This window comes from Bombina bombina, chromosome 5 (assembly GCF_027579735.1).
Source record: "Bombina bombina isolate aBomBom1 chromosome 5, aBomBom1.pri, whole genome shotgun sequence".
Lineage (NCBI taxonomy): Eukaryota > Metazoa > Chordata > Amphibia > Anura > Bombinatoridae > Bombina > Bombina bombina.
Window position 1 is genome coordinate 730,166,494 of NC_069503.1, and position 21,984 is coordinate 730,188,477.

At 40.8% G+C, this 21,984-nt stretch overlaps 1 protein-coding gene across 6 annotated transcripts in view; it reads right to left on the minus strand.

Annotated features, from left to right (window-relative positions):
• The window catches only part of KIF13A (kinesin family member 13A), a 390,994-nt gene that overhangs the window by 105,039 nt on the left and 263,971 nt on the right, over window positions 1-21,984 (minus strand). For all 6 annotated transcript variants that reach the window (XR_008402581.1, XM_053714782.1, XM_053714779.1 and 3 more), the window contains exons 9-13: window positions 21,913-21,984; window positions 20,877-20,988; window positions 20,163-20,375; window positions 3,554-3,664; window positions 2,541-2,675 (exon numbers count right to left, since the gene is read on the minus strand). The exon at window positions 21,913-21,984 is cut by the window's right edge and continues 41 nt beyond it. Coding sequence is in view for 5 of the 6 variants with exons in the window: in XM_053714782.1 (XP_053570757.1) it covers window positions 2,541-2,675; window positions 3,554-3,664; window positions 20,163-20,375; window positions 20,877-20,988; window positions 21,913-21,984 (643 nt within the window). In the remaining variant the exon portion in view is untranslated. The remainder of the gene's footprint in view (window positions 1-2,540; window positions 2,676-3,553; window positions 3,665-20,162; window positions 20,376-20,876; window positions 20,989-21,912) is intronic.

Here is a 21,984-nt window from a genome sequence, read left to right on the forward strand (position 1 = left end):
ATGTAATCTTGCCCTATATATATATACACTGTAAACTCAAAGTAGGACCTGGTGCCTCCGAAAGTGCGCAAATATAAAGATGTGCACAATTTGATAATGGATGTAAATTGACTTTTTTTTTAAAAAACATTGTTAATTTTCATGGGAATAGGGCCCTAAATTCCTCCTGTATGCGTTGTATCATTGTTTTATTTAAATGAATTGTACCCTTGGACAGCGCTGTGTAATATGTAGGCGCTTTATAAATAAAGTATAATAATAATAATAATCATAATCATATTCTATCTGAATCAAGAAAGTTTAATTTTGACTTTAGTGACCCTTTAAAGCATCATTAAATACAACAGAATTGTATAGTTCACAAATGAATATTAAAGGGACATGAAACACACATTTTTTCTTTCATTATTCAGAAAGAACATACAATTTAAAACAGCTTTCCAATTTACTTCTATTATCAATTTGGCTTCATTATCTTGGTATCCTTTTTTGAAGGAGTAGCAATGCACTACTGGAAGTTAGCTGAACACATTAGAAAGCCAATGATAAGAGGTATATTTGTACAGCCACCAATCAGCATCTAGCTCCCAGCTCCTGAGCCTACCTAGCAATGCTTTTCACCAAAGGATACCAAGAGAATAAAGCAAATTAGATAATAGAAGTAAATTGGAAAGTTGTTCAAAATTGTATGCTTTATCTGAATAATGAACTACATTTTTGGGGTTTTATGCCCCATGAACAAGACAATGCAAAAGAACTTATTCTAAATTTCAAATGATTGTTTTCTGGGAAATTTCAAAGATTGCTTCAATTTCCCTGCCTTATGTGTCATATGACAGCCAACAGCCAATTACAGACTCATATGTATACACTGCAACCTTTTGCACATGCTCGGTAGGATTGGGTGTATCAGAAAGTGTACATAGAAAAAGACTGCACAAATTGCTAATCGAAGTATATTGGAAATTTGTTTAAAATAGCATGATCTGTCTGAATCATAAATCTTTCATTTTGACTTTACTGCCCCTTTAAAGGGATATGGAACCCAATTGTTTTTTTCATGGTTCAAATAGACCATGTGATTTTAAACAACTTTCTAATTTACTTATATTATAAATTTTTCTTCTTTCTCTTGACATCTTTTGTTGAAAAGAAGGGACGTATGCTTAGGAGCCGGCCCATTTCTGGAGCAATATATGGTAACAGTTTTGCAAAGAATGTTATCCATTTGCAATGTTTTAACAGATTTGCCAACTAATGTTTGGAGACTTTCCTTATCTCTTTAAAACGTATTATTTATACATATCTGCTATTTATGATGGTCAGTAAATGTGAACCTTTGCTTGCTTGCATATACTAAAGATAGGGTGTGTCAATGAAACAGCTGCTTTTCTCATCTCTTAAGCATATTGCATTTCTTAAGAATGACAGCATTGCAATTGGGCAGCTTAGAATGTTTTGCTTACAACAGTGATACATTTTGGATATTGAGAATAGAAACACTTGCTAATTGTCTTTAACCATAGAACAGGTGGGTGAAGGATTTATAAACACTGGTTTAATAAGATACTATTGCTGAAATACAAAATTAAAGGGGCAGTACAGTAAAAAATAAACTTGTATTATTCAGATAGAGAATGCAATTTTAAATAACTTCCTAATTTACTTCTATTATACAATTTACTTTATTCTCTTGGTATCCTTTGTTGAAGAGCAAGCGTAGATAGTCTCAGAAGCAGCAATGCACTACTGGGCGCTTACTTAAAGGGACACTGAACCGAAATTTTTTCTTTTGTGATTTATATAGAGCATGCAATTTTAAGCAACTTTCTAATTTACTCCTATTATCCTTTTTTCTTCGTTCTCTTGCTATCTTTATTTGAAAAAGAAGGCATCTAAGCTAAGGAGCCAGTCAATTTTTGGTACAGAACCATGGACAGCACTTGTTTATTGGTGCTGTCCAATCAGCAAGGACAACCCAGGTTGCTCACCAAAAATGGGCCGGCATCTAAACTTACATTCTTGCTTTTCAAATAAAAATACCAAGAGAATGAAGAAAATTTGATAATAGGAGTAAATTAGAAAGTTGCTTAAAATTGCATGCTCTATCTGAATCGCAAAAGAAAAAAATTTAGTTCAGTGTCCCTTTAAGTCATCAGGTGAGCCAATGACAAGAAGAAGCCACCAATCACCAGCCAGCTCCCAGTAGTGTATTGTTGAATACAAGTAAATTGGAAAGTTGTTTAAAATAGAATGCTTTATTTGAATCACAAAAATGTAATTTTTACTTTACTGTCCCTTTTTTTTGCAAAATCAAAATTACAGCAATTTTTTTGTCAAAACGCTGGTCTCAATATCATTGTGTTTCCATTTTATGCCAATCATCATTCCACTGAACAGTAATTCCCATGACTCTATGGGAATGGCAGATCCATGGGCTTGTTGAGGCCTGATAATAATTATGCCGGATTATCCTTTAAACTCATTTTTGACAATTTTCTATAGAGAAAAACAAATGCATTTACAGCTATATGACCCACCTTTAAATAATACACCAAAAGTTCATTAAGGGCAGGATCAGCATTAAGATTCACCAAGTAGCATTTGTCCTCTCCAACCTTAATACCAGATGACTCCAGTGAGATGCCCATACTCTCTAGCTGCTTTTGCCTCTCCTGTTGGCAGTAAAACAAACGCTAGTCAATGCTACAGCGTTAAATAGAAAAAGGAAAGAACACAAAATAACAGACCTTGTACTTTAAAATTCTTCTACTAATTTGTTATTATTTAAAAGAATGTGTCAAATTCTAAATGCTATTAATACCTGCTTCCTAACCATTCTGCCACCTCAGAGGTGGGGACTTGAAATATCCATTTGTTGTAGATTTTTCACAGGCCCTGCGCTCATGCAATTGGTTGCATGAGAGCAGGAGGTGCGGCTGCACAAGAGATTGCTTGTGAAATCCTAAAGTCCAGCGGTGGATGCTGCATTGCTGGCCCTAAATGCATGGGAACAGGTTCCCTACCTGGAATCTTTGTCTGCCCGCAGGGTAACAGGTTCCCTACCTGGGATCCTTGTCTAACCCGCTCATTAATAATTGGGGGCCATAGTCTGCAATGTTTACGATTTTTATAGTAGATAAGAAAAGGAAAACCTTCTATGTTTGCTCAAATTTCCTTCTGTAAACCTTATTAGTTTCAGTATAGATTATCCATATCCCAGGCATTCTTGAATTCTCTTGCACTTTTTATCCTTACCTGCACTACTGGAAGTGTATTCCATATATCAACCACCCTATCTGTGTTATTTATAAAATATATGAAATATCTTCTTATGTTCTACAGTTTCCAGGATGTCTAGAGGCAGAACAAGCAGTGCGCACCAGGAAATGATATAAAGGTTGTCCATTGTAACAAAGTTATAGCACCAGGGGACTGTCTATATGACAAACATTAGAAAACTACAGCAGGTATTTCTGCACATTTGGGATACGCCTCTGTTACAACCAGTGCCCTATATATGACTGAGCTAATAGAGAATGAGTTACAATACCTGGGCAATTGCTTCTGTTTTCCTTAGTTTTTCTTCCCATGTGATTGTCAGGTCCCGTATTAATTTTTCAGATTCTTCTAATTTTTCCTTTAGCTCAGGAGCCTTCATTGCCTAAGTACACAAACAAAAAACAAACACATAAATAATTAACTTGCCTGATAAACACCAAAGTGGAACAACTAGCACTTAACATTTAGATCTAATCGATATAGAGACTCAATTTCTAAGAAAGAACATAATATGATTATACAGATACTTGCTAATGTATAACTCATTATAAATATGAATGACTGCATGAATTTGTTCCTGTGATGGTCAGAACTTGTATTAAGTAAATACATAAATTCAGAATTTCTCTTTTTATGTGTTTAAATAAATATAAAAGTCAAACTTAAACATTTTAAAGCATCTTTTTGTCAATTGTACTGTGTTGAAAAGCATACCGAAGTAGGCTAGGAAGACAGCAATACACTACCGTGAGCTAGCTGGTGGCTGGGCCTATGCATCTTGTCATTGGCTCACTAGACATGTTCCCAGTAGTGAAGTGTAGAGCTAATACTGTTTAATCCCTTTGCCTGTGTTTCACGCTTTGATGAATGTAAGCAATAGTGCATTTTCATTTTACACTTTTGTCTTTTTAAATGAAAACAAAAATTCTTCAATAAAGTGGGACAGTAAAGTCAAAATTAAAAACTTTAATGATTCAGATAGAGCCTGCAATTTTAAACAACTTTCCAATTTACTTCTATTATCAAATGTTTTGTTCTCTTGCTATCCTTTGATGAAGAGTAAATCTAGGTAGCTTTTTTTCATATCTCTTATATATAAACAGTTTTATATTAAGCATTGTGACGCTAAGACATGTGTAAGATATGGTGTAATGTGCTTTCTCCCCCGGGCTGAAAGTTGACAGACTTCCCATTGGATGCATTTGCAGAAAAATCTTAGTATTATAATGTATGTGCATGTTTGTTTTTTATAATATTTAACAATAAGTTTCAAAAATATCAATTTGAGAAACATTAATACATAGAGTAAAAAGAAGAGGAAAGAATTCCAGAAAAATACAGAAGCAATCAACGAACTAGAAATGCAGTATAATTTAAACCAATTAATATTTTTAAAAATAAATAAATAAATAAAACAGTGAACAGTCTTCTGTTTTTGAAATAAAAAAATGGATCAAATACAGTACCAGATTACAAGTGGTGTGCTATTTAGCACTTTGGCTCGAGCGATAACACCGGCAGAAGTTAAGATTGTGTGTGTGTGAGTTAGCGCGTGTATTGCAAGTTCAAAGAAGACTTTTTGCGCAAGAGCAAAACCCAATGCGCTTTAACTATAGGCCTTCGGATAACGTGACCGCGCTAACTTATTCTCCCCATAATACTTAAATGTAGAGCACAAAAGAACAGAAACCTAACACTTATCACTTGTGCACTAACCCAACACCATATTAAACCTACAGCGCCATACCCAAGAGGAGTTATAAATATTTCACATTCCAATGTTCTTCATATACAGACAAATTTTATTTTTATTTTAAATATTCCTATATATATATATATATATATATATATATATATATATATATATATATATATATATATACATATATATATATATATATATATACATATATATATATATATATATATATATATATATCTGTATATATTCATATAGATATATAGGTACAGATATATAATTTACATTAACATATATAGAAATATATATTTAAAAAAATGTTTTCTATGTGAAGAACATTGGAATATAAAATATGCGTAACGCGTTTTGGGTTTTGTGCTATAGGCCTAATGCAGTATCGGGTTAGCGCACATGAAGAATTTGTTATATTAAGGCGGGTTATGTAAACAAAAAATATAAAATATTGAAAAAATATTAATAATAATTATTAATACTATTTAAAGTTTATGAAAAATATATACATATATATTCTATTGATTTTTTAGAATTTTTAAGTACATCTATAATAATTATTTATATTAATTATTAATATTTTTCAATATTTTATAATTAATAAATACATAATGCACCTTAAAGGGGCATTCCAGCCAAAATTGGAATCCACAATGATGCATTTCAGTTTTGAATACAAGCATTTTCCTTCCAAAGATAGGGAGAGTCCATGGCTTCATTCCTTACTGTTGGGACATACAAAACACCTGGCCTCCTGGAGGAGGCAAAACACCCCAGCAAAAGTCTTAAATATCTCTTCCACTTCCTCATTACCCCAGTCTGGACTGAAGTTTTAAGTAGTCATGTCAACCTTTCAGTAAGAGTATTGATGAAAGTTAGAGTCTGGAGATGCAGGGATTTTTTTTCTGCGAAACCTTCCAGACTACTGCTAACAGCTCCTAAAGCAATCAGTGTTGACGAGTTTCACTGCCTGCTTTCTCTCACTCAAGTCCATGTCAGGAGTGCTGCTATAAGATGTTCACACTTGAGAGGCTGTGTTCTGTTTCACAGCATGGATCCTTTTACACATACAATGCTATAACAGGGTCACAGTGTGGCTCCTTTATTCCTTGATAGGATCCAGGGTTAATATCCTGAAGGGGTTTTATTGAACAGTTGGGGTTAATTAATCAGTGTATTAATTATTTACATGCTGCTTTGTGTGATTTTTTCCTGGGCTGATAGACTGTGTGTTTTTGGCTGGAACAAATAGGTTTTACTTTTAAGTTTCACTTTCGTTTTTGAAAGTGTTGCACAGCTCCTATTATTTGCTGTACTTACACTGTAATAACAGGGGGAGTACTGTCTTGCACTCCATGTGACTGGGTGTGGTCTATGTTAATTTCCTCAATTCCGGCTGAGACTTGAACCTGAGGAGAGCTTTTCCTCTGTTAACTGTCTGGGTCTAGGAGGTGGTGAGTGCCCCAGCCATTGGGAGTATAAAGTTGCAGTTTTCTATAATAAAAAAAAGTTTTTATTAGTGTCCTTCTGTGGGTATAACCTGAGTTATGGAGGACTCTGACATGTTAGAAGGTACTAAATCATACCTGTTTATATTGTGAGGAGGCTGTAGTTTTCCCACAGGGAAATCCTGCTAAGGCACATAGTCCCTCTAAACCGTCTACCTCTCAAGACTCGGCGGCCCGTGAGATTACTACCCTTGCTACATTATCCTTTGTGGTCCTAGCCTGCCGGGCACTCTGGTTGAAGTCTTGGTCTGAGGATATGACTTCTAAGTCCAGAATCCTTTCACTTCCCTTCAAGGGAAAGATTTTATTTGGTCCAGGCCTGGACTCAATTATTTCTACAGTTACCGGAGGCAAGGGTGCCTTCCTACCGCAAGATAAGAAGAACGAGTCTAAGGGACGACAATCTTCTAATTTTCGTTCCTTTCGTTCTGACAAATCCCAATGACAACAATCCTCCTCCAAGCCCGAGCAACCCAACAGTACTTGGAAGCTGGCTCAGTCCAGGAATAAATCCAAGCAAAATAAGAAGCCTGCCGAAAACAAGTCGGCATGAAGGGGTGGCCCCCCGATACAGGATTGGATCATGTAGGGGGCAGACTGTCTCTTTTTTCAGACGCCTGGTTCAAGGACGTACAGGATCCGTGGGTCCTGGAGGTGGTATCTCAGGGTTTACAAGATAGGCTTCAAATCTCATCCGCCAAGGGGCAGATTCCTTCTCTCAAATCTGTCTACCAGACCAGAAAAGAGGGATGCCTTTCTAGGGTGCGTTCGGGATCTATCCTCCTTAGGAGTTGTTGTCCTGGTGACTATCAAAGAAAGAGGTTTGGGGTTTTATTCAAGCCTTTTCTTGGTCCCAGAGAAGGAGGGAACTTGGAAAAGAGTTCTCTTATCCCAAGTACCAGGGTGGAATTCCTGGGTACTATAATATACTCTATATCCATGAGGATATTTCTAACAGACCAGAGATGGTGCAAGCTAAATTCGGCATGGCTTGCCCTCTAGATCTCCTTGAGTCCCTCAAGTGTGGTTCAGTGTATGGAGGTGATTGGTCTCATGGTGTCCTGCATGGACATCATTCCTTTTGCCAGATTCCGTCTCAGACCTTTACAACTGTGCATGCTGAGGCAGTGGAATGGTGATCATTCAGATCTGTCTCAACTGATTGTATTAGACAACCGGTCGAGAGAATCGCTCTCTTGGTGGCTCTGTCCAGATCATCTGTCCCAAGGGACATGCTTCTTAAGACCATCCTGGGAGATTGTGACTATGGACGCAAGCCTATCCGGATGGGGAGCTGTTTGGGGTGCCAGGAAGGCAAAGTGGTTGTGGACTCAGGAGGAGTCCTCCCTCCCGATCAATATTTTGGAACTACAGGCAATCTTCAAGGCCTTGAAGGCTTGGCCACTTCTGGGTTTGTCCCAATTTATCAGATTCCAATCAGTCAATATAACCTCGATGGCTTACATCAACCATCATGGGGGAACGAGAAGTTCCTTGGCGATGAAGGAAGTATCTCAGATTCTGGAGTGGACGGAGGCCCACAGCTGTTCGCTGTCAGCGATCCACATTCTGGGTGTGGACAACTGGGAGGCAGATTTTCTCAGCAGGCAATCCTTCCATCCAGGGGAATTGTCTCTCCATCCCATGGTGTTTGCAGAGATATGCAGCAAGTGGGGGACGCCGGAGATAAGATCTCATGGCGTCCCGTCTCAATACCAAGCTACCAAGGTACGGGTCGAGGTATCCCAAAGCGGATCTAATAGATGCACTAGCAGTGCCCTGGAGGTTCAAACTCATATCTTTTTCCTCCATTACCGCTTCTTCCTCGAGTGGTGGCCCGCATCAAGCAGGAGCGGGTATCAGTAATCCTGATTGCTCCATCGTGGACGCGAAGGACGTGGTTCGCAGATATAGTGGGGATGTCCTCATCTCCTCCGTGGAAGTTACCTTGTCGCAGAGACCTGCTGATACAAGGTCCATTTGTTCATCAAAATCTAGATTCTCTGAGGCTGACTGTGTGGAGATTGAATGCTTAGTCTAAGCCAAGAGAGGTTTCTCTGAGAGTGTCATTAATACTCTTATTCAAGCTCATAAACCAGTTACTCGGCGTATCTACCACAAGGTGTGGAGGACCTACTTATTCTGGTGTGAAGAGCATGGTTTTTCCTGGCACAGAGTTAAGGTTGCCAGGATCTTATCTTTTCTCCAGGATGGGCTGGAGAAGGGCCTTTCGGCTAGTTTCCTGAAGGGACAGATTTCGGCCCTGTCAGTTTTATTGCACAAGAGACTTCCAGACGTGCATTCCTTTGTTAAGGCTCTGATTAGGATCAGACCTGTGTTTAGATCTGGGGCTCCTCCTTGGAGCCTAAATCTTGTTCTTCGGGTTTTGCAATAGGTTCTGTTTGAGCTTTTGCATTCAGTTGACATTAAATTGTTATCTTGGAAGGTACTGTTTTTATTGGCTATTGCCTCTGTGCGCAGAGTTTCTGAGATCTCTGCTTTGCAATGTGAGCCCCCTTATCGGATTTTTCATGCAGATAAGGCAGTTTTACGTACAAAATTAGGTTTTCTTCCTAAGGTTGTGTCACATCGCAACATCAATCAGGAGATTGTAGTTCCTTCCTTGTGTCCTAATCCTTCTTCATCGAAGGAACGCATCACAATTCAGGCTACTAAGGAGTTTAGACAATCTTCCTCTTTGTTTGTTGTCTATCCGGAGAAGCGTAAGGGGCAGAATGCTACTTCGCCTTCCCCTTCCCTATCTTTTTGGTTAAGGAGTGTCATCCGCTTAGCTTACGAGACAGCTTGACATCGTCCTCCTGAGGATAATGTCTCATTTCACTAGAGCAGTGGCTTCCTCTTGGGCCTTTAAGAACGAGACCTCTATGGATCAGATCTGTAAGGGGGCTACCTGGTCCTCCTTACATACTTTTTCCAAATTTTACAAGTTTTATGTTTCTAGGAAAACACAATGGCTGTAATAATTGTAGTTAGTTTAAGATCTGTAGTTTCCACCTTAAAAGGAAAATTGCACACATATTTTCTACAGAGTACATCAAACATCATTTAAACATACTGAAAGCATACTCTTACCTACAAATGGCTAGATCACAAGTTTGCGGGCGCAAGACAAATAACCAGCCATTACAAATAGCTGGTAATTAGCGCTCAAAAAATTAACCAGAGGTCAGATCTCTGGTTAATTTTTTAAATGTCCCCAATTGTCCACAAAAAAAGCATGTGAGGTCCCTTTTAACCCCTTAGTGACTACAGCACTTTTCAATTTTCTTACCATTTGGGACCAGAGCTATTTTTACATTTCTGTGGCGTTTGTGTTTAACTGTAATTTTCCTCTTACTCATTTACTGTACCCCCACATATTATATACAGTTCTTCTCGCCATTAAACAGACTTTCTAATCATTCCATTATTTTCATCATATCTTATAATTTACTATGAAAAAATTATAAAATATGATGAAAAAAATGGAAAAACACACATTTTCTAACTTCTGACTCCCAAAATCTGTTACAAATCTACAACCACAAAAAAAACTAATTATGCTTACCTGATCATTTCATTTTCTTCCATGGGAAAGAGTCCACAGCCGCATTTATCTACTTGTGGGAAATAAGAACCTGGTCACTAGGAGGAGGCAAAGACACACAAGCCAAAGGCTCAAATACTCCTCCCACTTCCCCTATCCCCCAGTCATTCTGCTGAGGAACAAGGACCAGTGGAAGATTATCATGGTAAAAGGGTGCCAGAAGACTATACATGAAAAAACGCTCCAAAAAAACGCACGGGGGGCTGTGGACTCTTTCCCACGGAAGAAAATTAAATTATCAGGTAAGCATAATTTATGTTTTTCTTCCTAATGGGAAAGAGTCCACAGCCGCATTCATAACTTGTGGGAAAATTATACCCAAGCCAAAGAGGACACTGAATACCAAGAATGGGAGGGTAAGAAGCGGCCCAATCTGAGGGCACCAGTACTGAACCACATCCCATAAATAAAAAGGTCCCGCTTCATCCAAAAGCAGGGAGCAAAAACATGAAGAAAAAAGGCCCCCAAGGACACAAACGACACTCTTGGTAAAAAACATATGCAACAGCACAGAGCCAAAAGGACTCGAAGCGCACTATCGCCCAAAGGCAGATCCCATACACACGCCCCCATAAGGGAACCCTGACCAACAACTCCCCAAAGGAAGAAGCAAGGTAGAGGGATAACTAACCAGAACCCTGTCTTCCAAAAGACAGATCAAACTAGCTCGGGAGACTCCAGAAAGCCTCACTAGATGCCAGAAAAAAAGGGCATCATCAGCCAAACGCGACCAAGTCAGGGACCAAAAGAGAACAAAAAGTATCTTATGAAACAGAAAACCACACAGACGACTGAGTAGCACGCCATAGTGCAGCCACAGATAAAGGGAAAATAACCTCCTAGTCCAGCTCCCCAGTTGGAGGGAACCAAGGAGTTCACCTCAAACCGAAAAAGAGACCTAGGCGAGCACCTTAACAGGGACCAACTGCATCCAAAAGAAACAGAGGCAGCTGAAAAGTCAAAAGATGACCAGAACCACAGCTTTGGATCCTGAGATAACCAGGGACGTCCACAACTACCGCAGAACCTCCGCAACGAGGACCGCCCACACATGGAAAGACCAACCTGTCAATGACAGTGAAAAGTCCAAGGACAGAGTTCCACCACCCCTTGAACGAGAGGGAGGAAACACCACCAGCCACCTTGAAAAAGTATGACCAGAAACACGGGCAGAGTCCCAAACAGAGGAACACCAAACCCAGAAGCCCATTCCCAAGGGCATCTTCATCCCTGAACCAGGGACAAATAAGAATACACCCCCAGAGAAAAAAAAGTCACCCAAGGGAAGATGGAGGACAAGGGAAACCTTGCCCCCTGGACACAAAACTCGACACAGGAGACAAAACGAACCAAAAACGAGCCAGCCCCCAAAGGAGCAGACACTACCCGAGGTAGCAATCTCAGGGCCCATAACAGATACCATTGTGGGAGATATGAGGACAAAGTGACCCTTATCAAGGCACTACACAGGAATTCTGATGCAAGGTCAGAGCACCAGAACAACGTACCCCAAAGGAAGTCCAGAACACATTCCCTCACAGAAAACAAAGGCCCTGAGCAGCCATAAGAAGGGGACCAGACTCTCAAGAGAGAAAAAGCAGAACCCCTTCCAGACGCAACCCGAATACCGGAGGGAAATATCGGGACAAGTATAGACAAAGCTATACCAACAGCACCCAGAACCCCAGCCCTATCCCAGATCCACAAATAGACCTGAAGAAGAGGACCCCAACCAAAATTCCGGTCAGACACTCCTCACCCGAGGAAGGAACCCAAAAAAAGGAACTCTAACAAAACCCTAAGAAAGGGACCGCGAAAAAACGCAGAACCGATCTAAAGGCGATAGAACCCACGGCACAGAGCTCAACTCCGTGACATTCAGAAACTAGGGTCCCACGCCATTATGTCTCGTATACCAATCAAGCGCTCCACCGCTAATCCACGAAGAGGATCCATTAAAAGTGGAACAAAACGAGGTCCAGAGACCCTAGGAGTCTAAACCACCCAAAGGCTAGCAAGAAGAGCAAGGCCCAAAAACCGCCCTAGCGGAGAAGGCCCCTCCCCCTCAAGGAGAGCAAGAAGCGACGCGGCGGAAGCCACCGACCAAGCCCCGGGAATAGAGTGGCATGCCCAATCTCTCCCGGTATGCGGATCCGAAGGTCCGGATGTATATGTATAGTGTAGTTTGTGAAAACAATAAAACAAAACACTCATGGTCCCGCCGGACCCGCCAGGCGCAACATGCATCACTGACAACTCAACAAAGTGCACACAAATTCCGGACCCAACAGTCCGCGAACAACTTCCAAGGAAATAATAAAAAGAAAAGCAAGTCCATCCCAGAAATTCCCGAAGGAATAATCAAATATATAAATAAAAAAATATATCCTACTCGGATGAAAGAAAATAAGGCAGCCCGAAGGCATCCGCCAAAAAAACTCTGGGAAAGGACACAAGCTCGAAGCACCATTCGAGGACACATTCCCCGACTGATAGAGGAGAGGATCCCCCAATAAGTCGAAAAGACGACGGTGTAGAGCGTGCAGCTGCGCGATCCGATAACGAAAGGTGTAACATGGAGGAATATTCACCCCTGGAGGAAAATGAATAGACCCACCCGAAGTCCGAACACCCGGGATAGTCGGGCAAGAACACAACCACGCAGAAACCACCGGGTCCTGCAGGCAAACGAGCGCCATCAATATATTGAAGCGGAAATGACCCGCCATCTCCAGGGGAAACAAACCACCCTGTGCGGAGGGAGAATTAACAATAGGGTTACCCGCAAATGTAGAGGAAGGGTGCTGTTGGGAATCCGCCGTTTGAGGGACAGAGCCCCCAGAGGCTGATGGTTCAATAGGCCCCTGGTTAACCGAGCCGAGAAACCAGGCGCTCTAAGAAGGCACAAGAGACAGTACTGATAAACTTGCGTCAGTGGGGCCGAAGTACCTTCCTCACAAGAGGAAGAATCGGAATCAGAAACGACAGTCTCAGCTCCAGAATCCTCCATGGTTAAAACCAAAGAGAAAAATAGGACTATATAAAAAAAATGGCTGGGGCACTCGCCACCTCCTATGACCAGATCCAAACGAAGCAGAAAGTCCTCGTCCCCACACGGTCCGGAATGCGGAAGCGCAACAATGCCCGGTCATAAGTTGAACCGTAAAATAAATAAAAAATGCGCCAGAAAAACACGGCAACTAGGCCCCTCTAAATGCTTCAAGCAATTCTCCTGTCTCAGCCCCAAAGCCAATACCCACAACACAAAGCAGGGAGATCACATAAGAAACATGATTAAGGAATAGAAGACAGCAGGTAGCGAAGGATCGGCAACGCCAAGTGCTAGAGGAGCTGTTAATACGAGTCGGGATGGTGTCGCATAGAGAACTCCCACTGAATCTCCGGACTCTAACATTCGTCCAGACCCTCACTGAGAGACTAACAGGACTACTTAAAAACTCTTGTCCCATTGCGAAGAGTACTACCCTCCATGAGAGACACACTTTATGTAAAAATGAATAAAAGTACTTTCTTTAAAAAAATAAAACTTCTGACACTTCTCTGCCAACCTCATTGGACGAAAGGCATAGAATGACTGGGGGATAGGGGAAGTGGGAGGAGTATTTGAGCCTTTGGCTGGTGTGTCTTTGCCTCCTCCTGGTGGCCAGGTTCTTTTTTCCCACAAGTAATGAATGTGGCTGTGGATTCTTTCCCATTAGGAAGAAAACACCTATGCTGAATAGTTTCTAAATTTTGTCCTGAGTTTAGAAATACCCAACGTTTATATGTTCTTTGCAACTTATAGGGTAATAAGTACAAGTAGCACTTTGCTATTTCCAAACCATTTTTTTTTTCAAAATTAGCGATAGTTACATTGTAACACTGATATTTGTCAGGAATCCCTGAATAACACTTCACATGTATAGGGCTGCAACAACTAATCGACTAAATCGATAATAATCGATAATGCAAATCATTGTCAACGATTTTCATTATCGATTAGTTGGTCTATCGATTAGTTGGGCTGCTTGCACGCAGCCATACTAGAGAAGGCTTGTCTATTTTTAGAGCGGTAAAGAGAAGACATCAGAGAAGACGTATTGTGGAAGTGTAGTGTCAGTGTGACAGTGCGATAGACTTCTGAGTCCTGACTCCTGACTTCATCTATTTGCTGCAAGGTGGGTAATAGTACTAGCTTCTCTGTTTTTATTTAACAACACTCCTTCCTAATTTAGCACAGGGGTGTTAGGAGATGTGGGCACCGGGTCACATGGAAGGGGAGGGGCTAAGGTCCGGATCAAGAGCCAAGGGGATTAACATAAGCTCTGGTGGTCTGAGTCTCACTGTGTTTGATGTAACAACACTCCTACTGTGACTGCTTTTGTTAGGAATTTAGCACAGGGGTGTTAGGAGATGCGGGCACCGGGTCGCATGGCAGGGGAGGGGCTAAGGTCCAGATCAAGTTAGTAACTTGCTGGGAGCCAAGGGGATTAACATAAGCTCTGGTGGTCTTACTGTTTGTTTTTACAACACTCCTTCCTGTGACTGTAACTGTTAGGAATTTAGCACAGGGGTGTTAGATCGCAGTCACTGGGTCGCATGGAAGGGGAGGGTCTAATGTCCGAATCATGTTAGTAACTTGCTGGGAGCCAAGGGGATTAACATAAGCTTTGGTGGTCTCACTGTTTGTTTTTATAACACTCCTTCCTGTGACTGCTTCTAAACTGTTAGGAATTTAGCACAGGGGTGTGAGGAGATCGCGGGGCAGCGGGTCGCATGGAAGGGGAGGGGCTAAGGTCCGGATCAAGTTAGAAACTTGCCGTTAGCCAAGCGGAGCTGCCAGCAAGTTTATAACTTGATCCGGACCTTAGCCCTTCCCCTAACATGCGACCCAGTGCCCGCATCTCCTAACACCCCTGTGCTAAATTCCTTACAAAAGCAGTCACAGGAAGGAGTGTTGTTAAATCAAACAGTGAGACTCAGACCACCAGAGTTTATGTTAATCCCCTTGGATCCCAGCAAGTTACTAACTTGATAAGGACCTTAGTCCCTCCCCTTCCATGCGACCCGGTGCCCGCATCTCCTAACACCCCTGTGCTAAATTCCTATAACAGCTACAGAAGCACTCACAGCACAGCAGTTGATCTTCTTTTCTTTTAATATAAAAGCTGAATCCCATCCAATTAAATCCCTTCCACCCTGCAGTCATGATGATTAATAAAAAGTACACTGAATGGTATATTGGTGAGTGTTTTTTGTTGTTGTTTTTTTTTAACCGATTAATCAAAAAAATAATTGACCAACTAATCGATTATGAAAATAATCATTAGTTGCAGCCCTACACATGTATATATATTTTTTTTTAGTAGACAACCCAAAGTATTGATTTAGGCTCATTTTGGTATATTTCATGGCACCATTTCACCGCCAAAAGCGATCAAATTAAAAAAATTTGTTAACTTTTTCACAAACTTTAGGTCTCTCACTGAAATTATTTACAAACAGCTTGTCCAATCATGGCACAAATGGTTGTAAATGTTTCTCTGTAATCTCCTTTGTTTAGAAATAGCAGATAAATGGCTTTGGCATTGCTTTTTGGTAATTAGAAGGCCGCTAAATGCCGCTGTGCACCACACTGGTATTATGCCCAGCAGTGAAGGGGTTAATTAGGTAGCTTTGTAGGGTTAATTTTAGCTTTATGAAAAAAAATAAACCCCCCCATTTTTCTATAGTGTAGCTGCCCCCCTCAATACACTCCCCACCTCTCCCTTCCAGATCCCTTTCCCCAACACTTATTTCCCCCCTCTCTCACCCTCCTTCCCTCTCCCTCCATCACAGTAGCGGCAGGGGCGCCACCCCTCGTGCACGCGCTCCCTCTGCCGGCACTCCCGGATTTGGAACTCCTCTCCAGCGATGGGCCGCCCATCCGCCTCTCTCGTATCCTTCCCACGCCACCAACGATCAGCACCATCGCTGGCTGATGCAGAGGGGCCACAGAGTGGCCCTCTCTGCATCGGTTGACTAAAAAAGGGTATTGCACGATGCCTCAACATCCCTGAAAGCATCACAATAGCTTCCAGTGCTTGAAACCACAGAGGACGTGCCAGACAAGTCCTTGGTCATTAACTGACACCCTTTGTAGGACGTGCCTGACACGTCCTCTGTCACCAAGTTTTTGGGGGCTAAGGTGTGGGGTGTTAGAAAAAAAACATATATGCTTATATACATATATATTTATGTGTTAATATGTGCATATACATATATATCTATGTGTTAATATGTGTATATACATATATTAACACATAAATAAGAAAATGTATGCTTACCTGATAAATTTCTTTCTTTCCGGTCATAGAGAGTCCAATTCCAATTACTAGTGGGATATTCACCTCCTGGCCAGCAGGATGAGGCAAAGAGCACCCAAGCAGAGCTTTTAAGTGTCACTTCCCTTACCCATAACCCCCAGTCATTCGGCCGAAGGGAAATGGAAAAAGAAGATAACATAAGGGTATAGAGGTGCCTGAGGTTTACACAAAAAAACTGCCGTCTTAAATTGAAATAAGGACAGGGTCGTGGACTCTCCATGCCTGGAAATAAATATATAAGCATACATTTTCTTTCCTATGGTATGGAGTCCACAACTTCATTCCAATTACTAGTGGGAACCAATACCCAAGCTAGAGGACACAGAATGAACAGGGAGGGAGAACAAGACAGGCGGACCTAAACAGAAGGCACCACAGCTAGAATAAATTTTCTCCCAAAAGAAGCTTCAGCCGAGGCAAAAGTATCAAATTGATAGAATTTGGAAAAAGTATGCTAAGAGGACCATGTTGCCTCCTTGCAAATTTGCTCCACAGAAGCTTAATTTTTTAAAAACCCAGGATAAAAGAGACAGCCCTAGTGGAATGAGTCGTAATTCTCTCAGGAGGCTGCTGTCCAGCTGTCTTATAAGCTAACCGGATAACACTTCTCAACCAGAGAGAAAGGGAAGTAGAAGTGGCCTTCTGACCTTTATGCTTACCAGAGCAAACCACAAACAGGGCAGAAGATTGCCAAAAATCTTTAGTTGCTTGAAGGTAAAATTTTAGAGCATGCATAACATCCAAGTTATGCAAAAGACATTCCTTCTCAGAAGAAGGATTGGGACAAAAATAAGGAACAACAATTTCCTGATTAATATTGCGATCCAACACAACCTTAGGAAGATATCCCATCTTAGTACGAAGGACCGCCTTATACGCATGAAAAATAAGGTAAGGGGAATCACACTGCAGAGCCGAAAGCTCAGAAACTCTGCAAGCAGAAGAAATAGCAAGAAGAAACAAAACCTTCCAAGATAACAATTTAATATCAACAGAATGCATCGGCTCAAACGGAGCCTGTTGCAAAACCTTAAGAACAACATTAAGGCTCCAAGGAGGAGCAATGGGTTTAAACACAGGCCTGATTCTGACCAGCACCTGAACAAAAGATTGAACATCTGGTAGATCTGACAGACGTTTGTGCAAAAGAATAGACAGTGAAGAAATCTGACCCTTCAGAGTGCTGACAAACCTTTCTCCAGGCCTTCCTGAAGAAAGAACAGAATTCTGGGTACCCTTACCCTGCTCCAAGAGAAACCCTTAGAGTCACACCAATAGAGGTATTTGCGCCATACTTTATGGTAAATCTTACGAGTAACAGGCTTACAAGTCTGAAGCATGGTATCAATAGTCATCTCAGAAAAGCCACTCCTAGCTAAAACTAGGCATTCAATCTCCAAGCAATCAGCTTCAGAGAATCTAGATTTGGATGAAGGAAGGGACCCTGAAGTAGAAGGTCATTCCTCAGAGGTAGCCTCCAAGGTGGAAGAGATGACATCTTTACCAGATCCCGGAACCAGATCCTGCGAGGCCATGCCAGAGCTATGAGAATGACAGGTGCTCTCTCCTGTTTGATATGAGTAATGACTCGTGGAAGGAGAGCAAACGGAGGAAACGGGTATGCCAGATTGAAGTTCCAAGGAACCGCCAGAGCGTCTATCAGAGTGGCTTGAGGATCTCTTGACCTTGAACCGTACTTTGGAAGCTTGGCATCTTGGCGAGACGCCATTATATCCAACTCTGGAACCCCCCACCTGAGAGTTATCTTTGAGAATATTTCCAGATGGAGAGCCCACCCCCAGGGATGGAAGGTCTGTCTGCTCAGAAAATCTGCCTCCCAGTTGTCCACTCCTGGAATGTGGCTGGCAGATAGGAGACAATCGTGAGCTTCCACCCACTGAATTATTCGAGTCACCTCCTTCATTGCTAAGGAACTCCAAATTCCTCCATGGTGGTTGATGTAAGCCACTGATGTGATGTTGTCTGACTGGAATTTGATAAACTGGCATCCGTGGTCACAATCACCCAGGAAGGTCTCAGGAAGCATGTGCCCCGAGACAGATGGTCCTGTGAAATCCACCATGAGAGAGAGTCATGTGTTAGGGGATCCAGATCTATCCTCTGCGATAGATCTGAATGGTCTCCGTTCCATTGACTGAGCATGCATAGTTGCAGAGGTCTCAGATGGAACCGAGCAAAAGGAATGATCCCGTCACAGAGACAAAGAATGACGGGGGTTATGGGTAAGGGAAGTGACACTTATCAGCTCTGCTGGGGTGCTCTTTGCCTCCTCCTGCTGGCCAGGAGGTGAATGTCCCACTAGTAATTGGAATGAAGTTGTAGACTCTCCATGCCATAGGAAAGAAATATATGCATATATTCATATACATTTATATTTGCTGCCCATCGCTGTGCGACTTACCCCTTTTGCTGCGCTAGTTCTCATGCTGTGTCTCATGGCATCAGAACGAGGCTCCCATTGGAGCCTATAGAAGTGCTCTCTCATGCATTCGCGGAAGCAATATTTTGCAATCAATTTGTAAATCTAGCCCAAAATGTTTTGTGAAATAACATTGAAACTATTACATCTGTACAGGTTGAATACTTCCTACTATTGCCTGTAGCTGGCAAGAAGATATGTTGCTTGTTTTACAACCATCTATGCTTCAATATTTAATTATTTATACTTTGTGTAAACGGAAAGCGATGTAAAAGTAAACTGACATTTGTGATTAGATTCTTTTGTAAGACGGAAACACTAAAAAATAGCATCGTCTTTCCTCTTTGTTCAATTGTCACTCTTACTTAGTTCCAACCTATCTGGTAACAATAGCAAGTTCAGGAAATTCGCAATACACATGTCTATAAAATCCCCATAACATCTGCATAAATCTCACACAGAAAAAAATGACATATGTACATTTTTTAGATGTATGTGAATCACTTTGCTTTAAGGAGGTGGTAAAGGGATATAATTCATGAATGGGGAATTAAAAATTGAGATTAATTAATGTATTAATTAATTTATTTATTTATTAATTAATTAATAAATACAAAAAAACTTGCATGATGCATTTATTTATCGTCCTTGCAAAATTGTCTGAACCAGCTAGCTATCATATCTCCCTTGATTGTGGGCACTTAGAACAGGCTGTGTTAAGCATTGCCTGGCAGTTTTGCAGCATTTTGCAACATACTTAGGCTACGGAATCTAACTTTCTCTTTTTCTCTAGGGAATAAGAGCAAGCACAACTATTATATGAATAAAAATATTAGTTTACAGCTAACACAAGCAATAGAAATAGCAAATGTATATTTCAATGTTGCTTTATTTTTTATTCATTAATGTGATTGTAAAGTTTAACGAATAAGTAACTAAAATTAATCTTAAAAACAGGGGCACTTTCATTTATTAAACTTTACACTGACGCTTATTTTTAAAAATACTTACCTTTGTGTTATGGTAAACATAACGCTGATCCTCTGCCTGCAGTAAGTGTTTTTGCACAAGTATAGGAGCTAATTGGCTTGCTATGTGTAATATACTTTAACCTATATTTTAAAATATCTTATTTTAGATGGAACAAAGAAAAAAAAAGCCTAATGTTGCTCTGGTGCACCTGCTTTTTACAGTGTGAACATTTCTCAGCTGATAGTGTCAGTCACATGACTGAGTGAAGAACACTTACCTCAGCCTGTGAAAGCTGTTCTCTCAGTTTATCTACTTCCTCTCGCAGCTCTCGGATAACCCGCGCATTAGGATCTTCATTTACCACAGCATGATTGACTATCCTTTTAGCTCTGTCTGCATATCGTAACGTAGAGAGAGTTTCTTCGTAATTGTCAGCTGCTGGGCTAATTGTAGCTATCATGGCAGTTTTGCTGTTACCTCCTAAGTTGTCCTTAAAAAAACAAAACAATGAATTAAATACAAACAATAAACTACTCAGTTTGTACAATAAGATGCCTTATAAAAAAAGACACGTGCCTCAAGGTTCCTGTAAAAAAAGGTAATTAAAAATGTATTGTATTATGATGATGATGACGATAATTATTATTTTTTTTTTTTATTTACATCTGAATTGCGAAAGTTTAATTTGGAATTTTATGTCCCTTTAATAATGTATTACTTTGTCTTTAAACTAGTATTTTCTCCTCTTTATAACTATGATCTGCATTCAGAAATAATGATATTAAACTAAAGTGTTTAACTAATCTTCTGGTGTTATGGTATAAAGTCACGCTATGAGTGTGATGTTGCAACCAATTGCTCTTCTGCCTCCTGTCACTATTATATCAAGTAATCACATACTATACAAGCACACACACAATCCACAGTAAATGAAAAAGAAATCATCTATTTCTGACAACCATAAGGATAACACAAATGCTGTGATTGTTACCTTTAGTAGCCATGTAAGCACAGAGTCTCTGTAAGGTACAAACTTTGTTTTCCCCTTCCCGGCTGCTTGATCCGCCAGTGAAGAGATAACTAAACCTAGAGTTGTGAGAGATCTGTGGGAAAGGATGAACAAATAGTCATACATAGCTAGTAATACTGCAGGCCCAATTCTTCTACTATTTATTAAAGCGCCAACAGATTCCGCAGCGCTGTTCATAGGTAACAAAGATAAAAGGACAGTACAATATGAGACACCAGACACAATTTAACAAACAAATACAGGAAGAATTGGGAGCCCTGTTCCCGTGGGAACTTACAATCTAAATGGGTAGGAGGGTGAGAAACAGGAGGTGGGGACTAATGATGTTAGTGTAAAGTTAGATGAGGGCAACTATTAGGCAAGTGGAATTCATTAGTTACTGATTTGGTTATAGGCTTCCCTGAACAAGAAGGTCTTTAGGAAGCATTTAAAGGAGGAGAGGTTGGGGGAAAGTCTGATGGCACAAGGAAGTGCGTTCCAGAGGGTTGGTGCCGCACAAGAGAAGTCCTGTAGTCTAGCATGAGAGGAGGTGATGGTAGAAGAGACAAGGAGTAGATCATTGTTGGATCTTAGGGGACGGGCTGGAGTATATTTGTTGATGAGTGAGGACAGGTATGGGGGGGCTGCATTGGTAAGGGCTTTGTAGGTCAGAGTGAGAATTTAAATTTAATTCTGCTGTGAATGTGGAGACAGTGAAGGGACTCACAGAGGGGTGCGGCAGATACATAGCATCGGGAGAGGTGGATTAGCCTAGCCGAGGCATTTAGGATGGATTGAAGGGGGGAAAGAATTTAGCCTGTATTCTTCTGGTCACGTTTAGTGAAGCAGCAAGGTAGTGATCAATTTATATGTGTATATGTGGCATAGAGAGGAAAAACAGGGAAACATATCTATACATATGAAAATATTACTATTAGTTTATTTATTGTTTTAAAGATAGGCAAACACCTATATATATATATAACAATGGCTGGTTGCTATAGCCAAAGTTTCTCACTTGTTGATATTACTTCCTTCCTTGAGGCGCTCTCCTGCAGCTCCTGTTTTGGATACTCTCTCACTGCCGGCG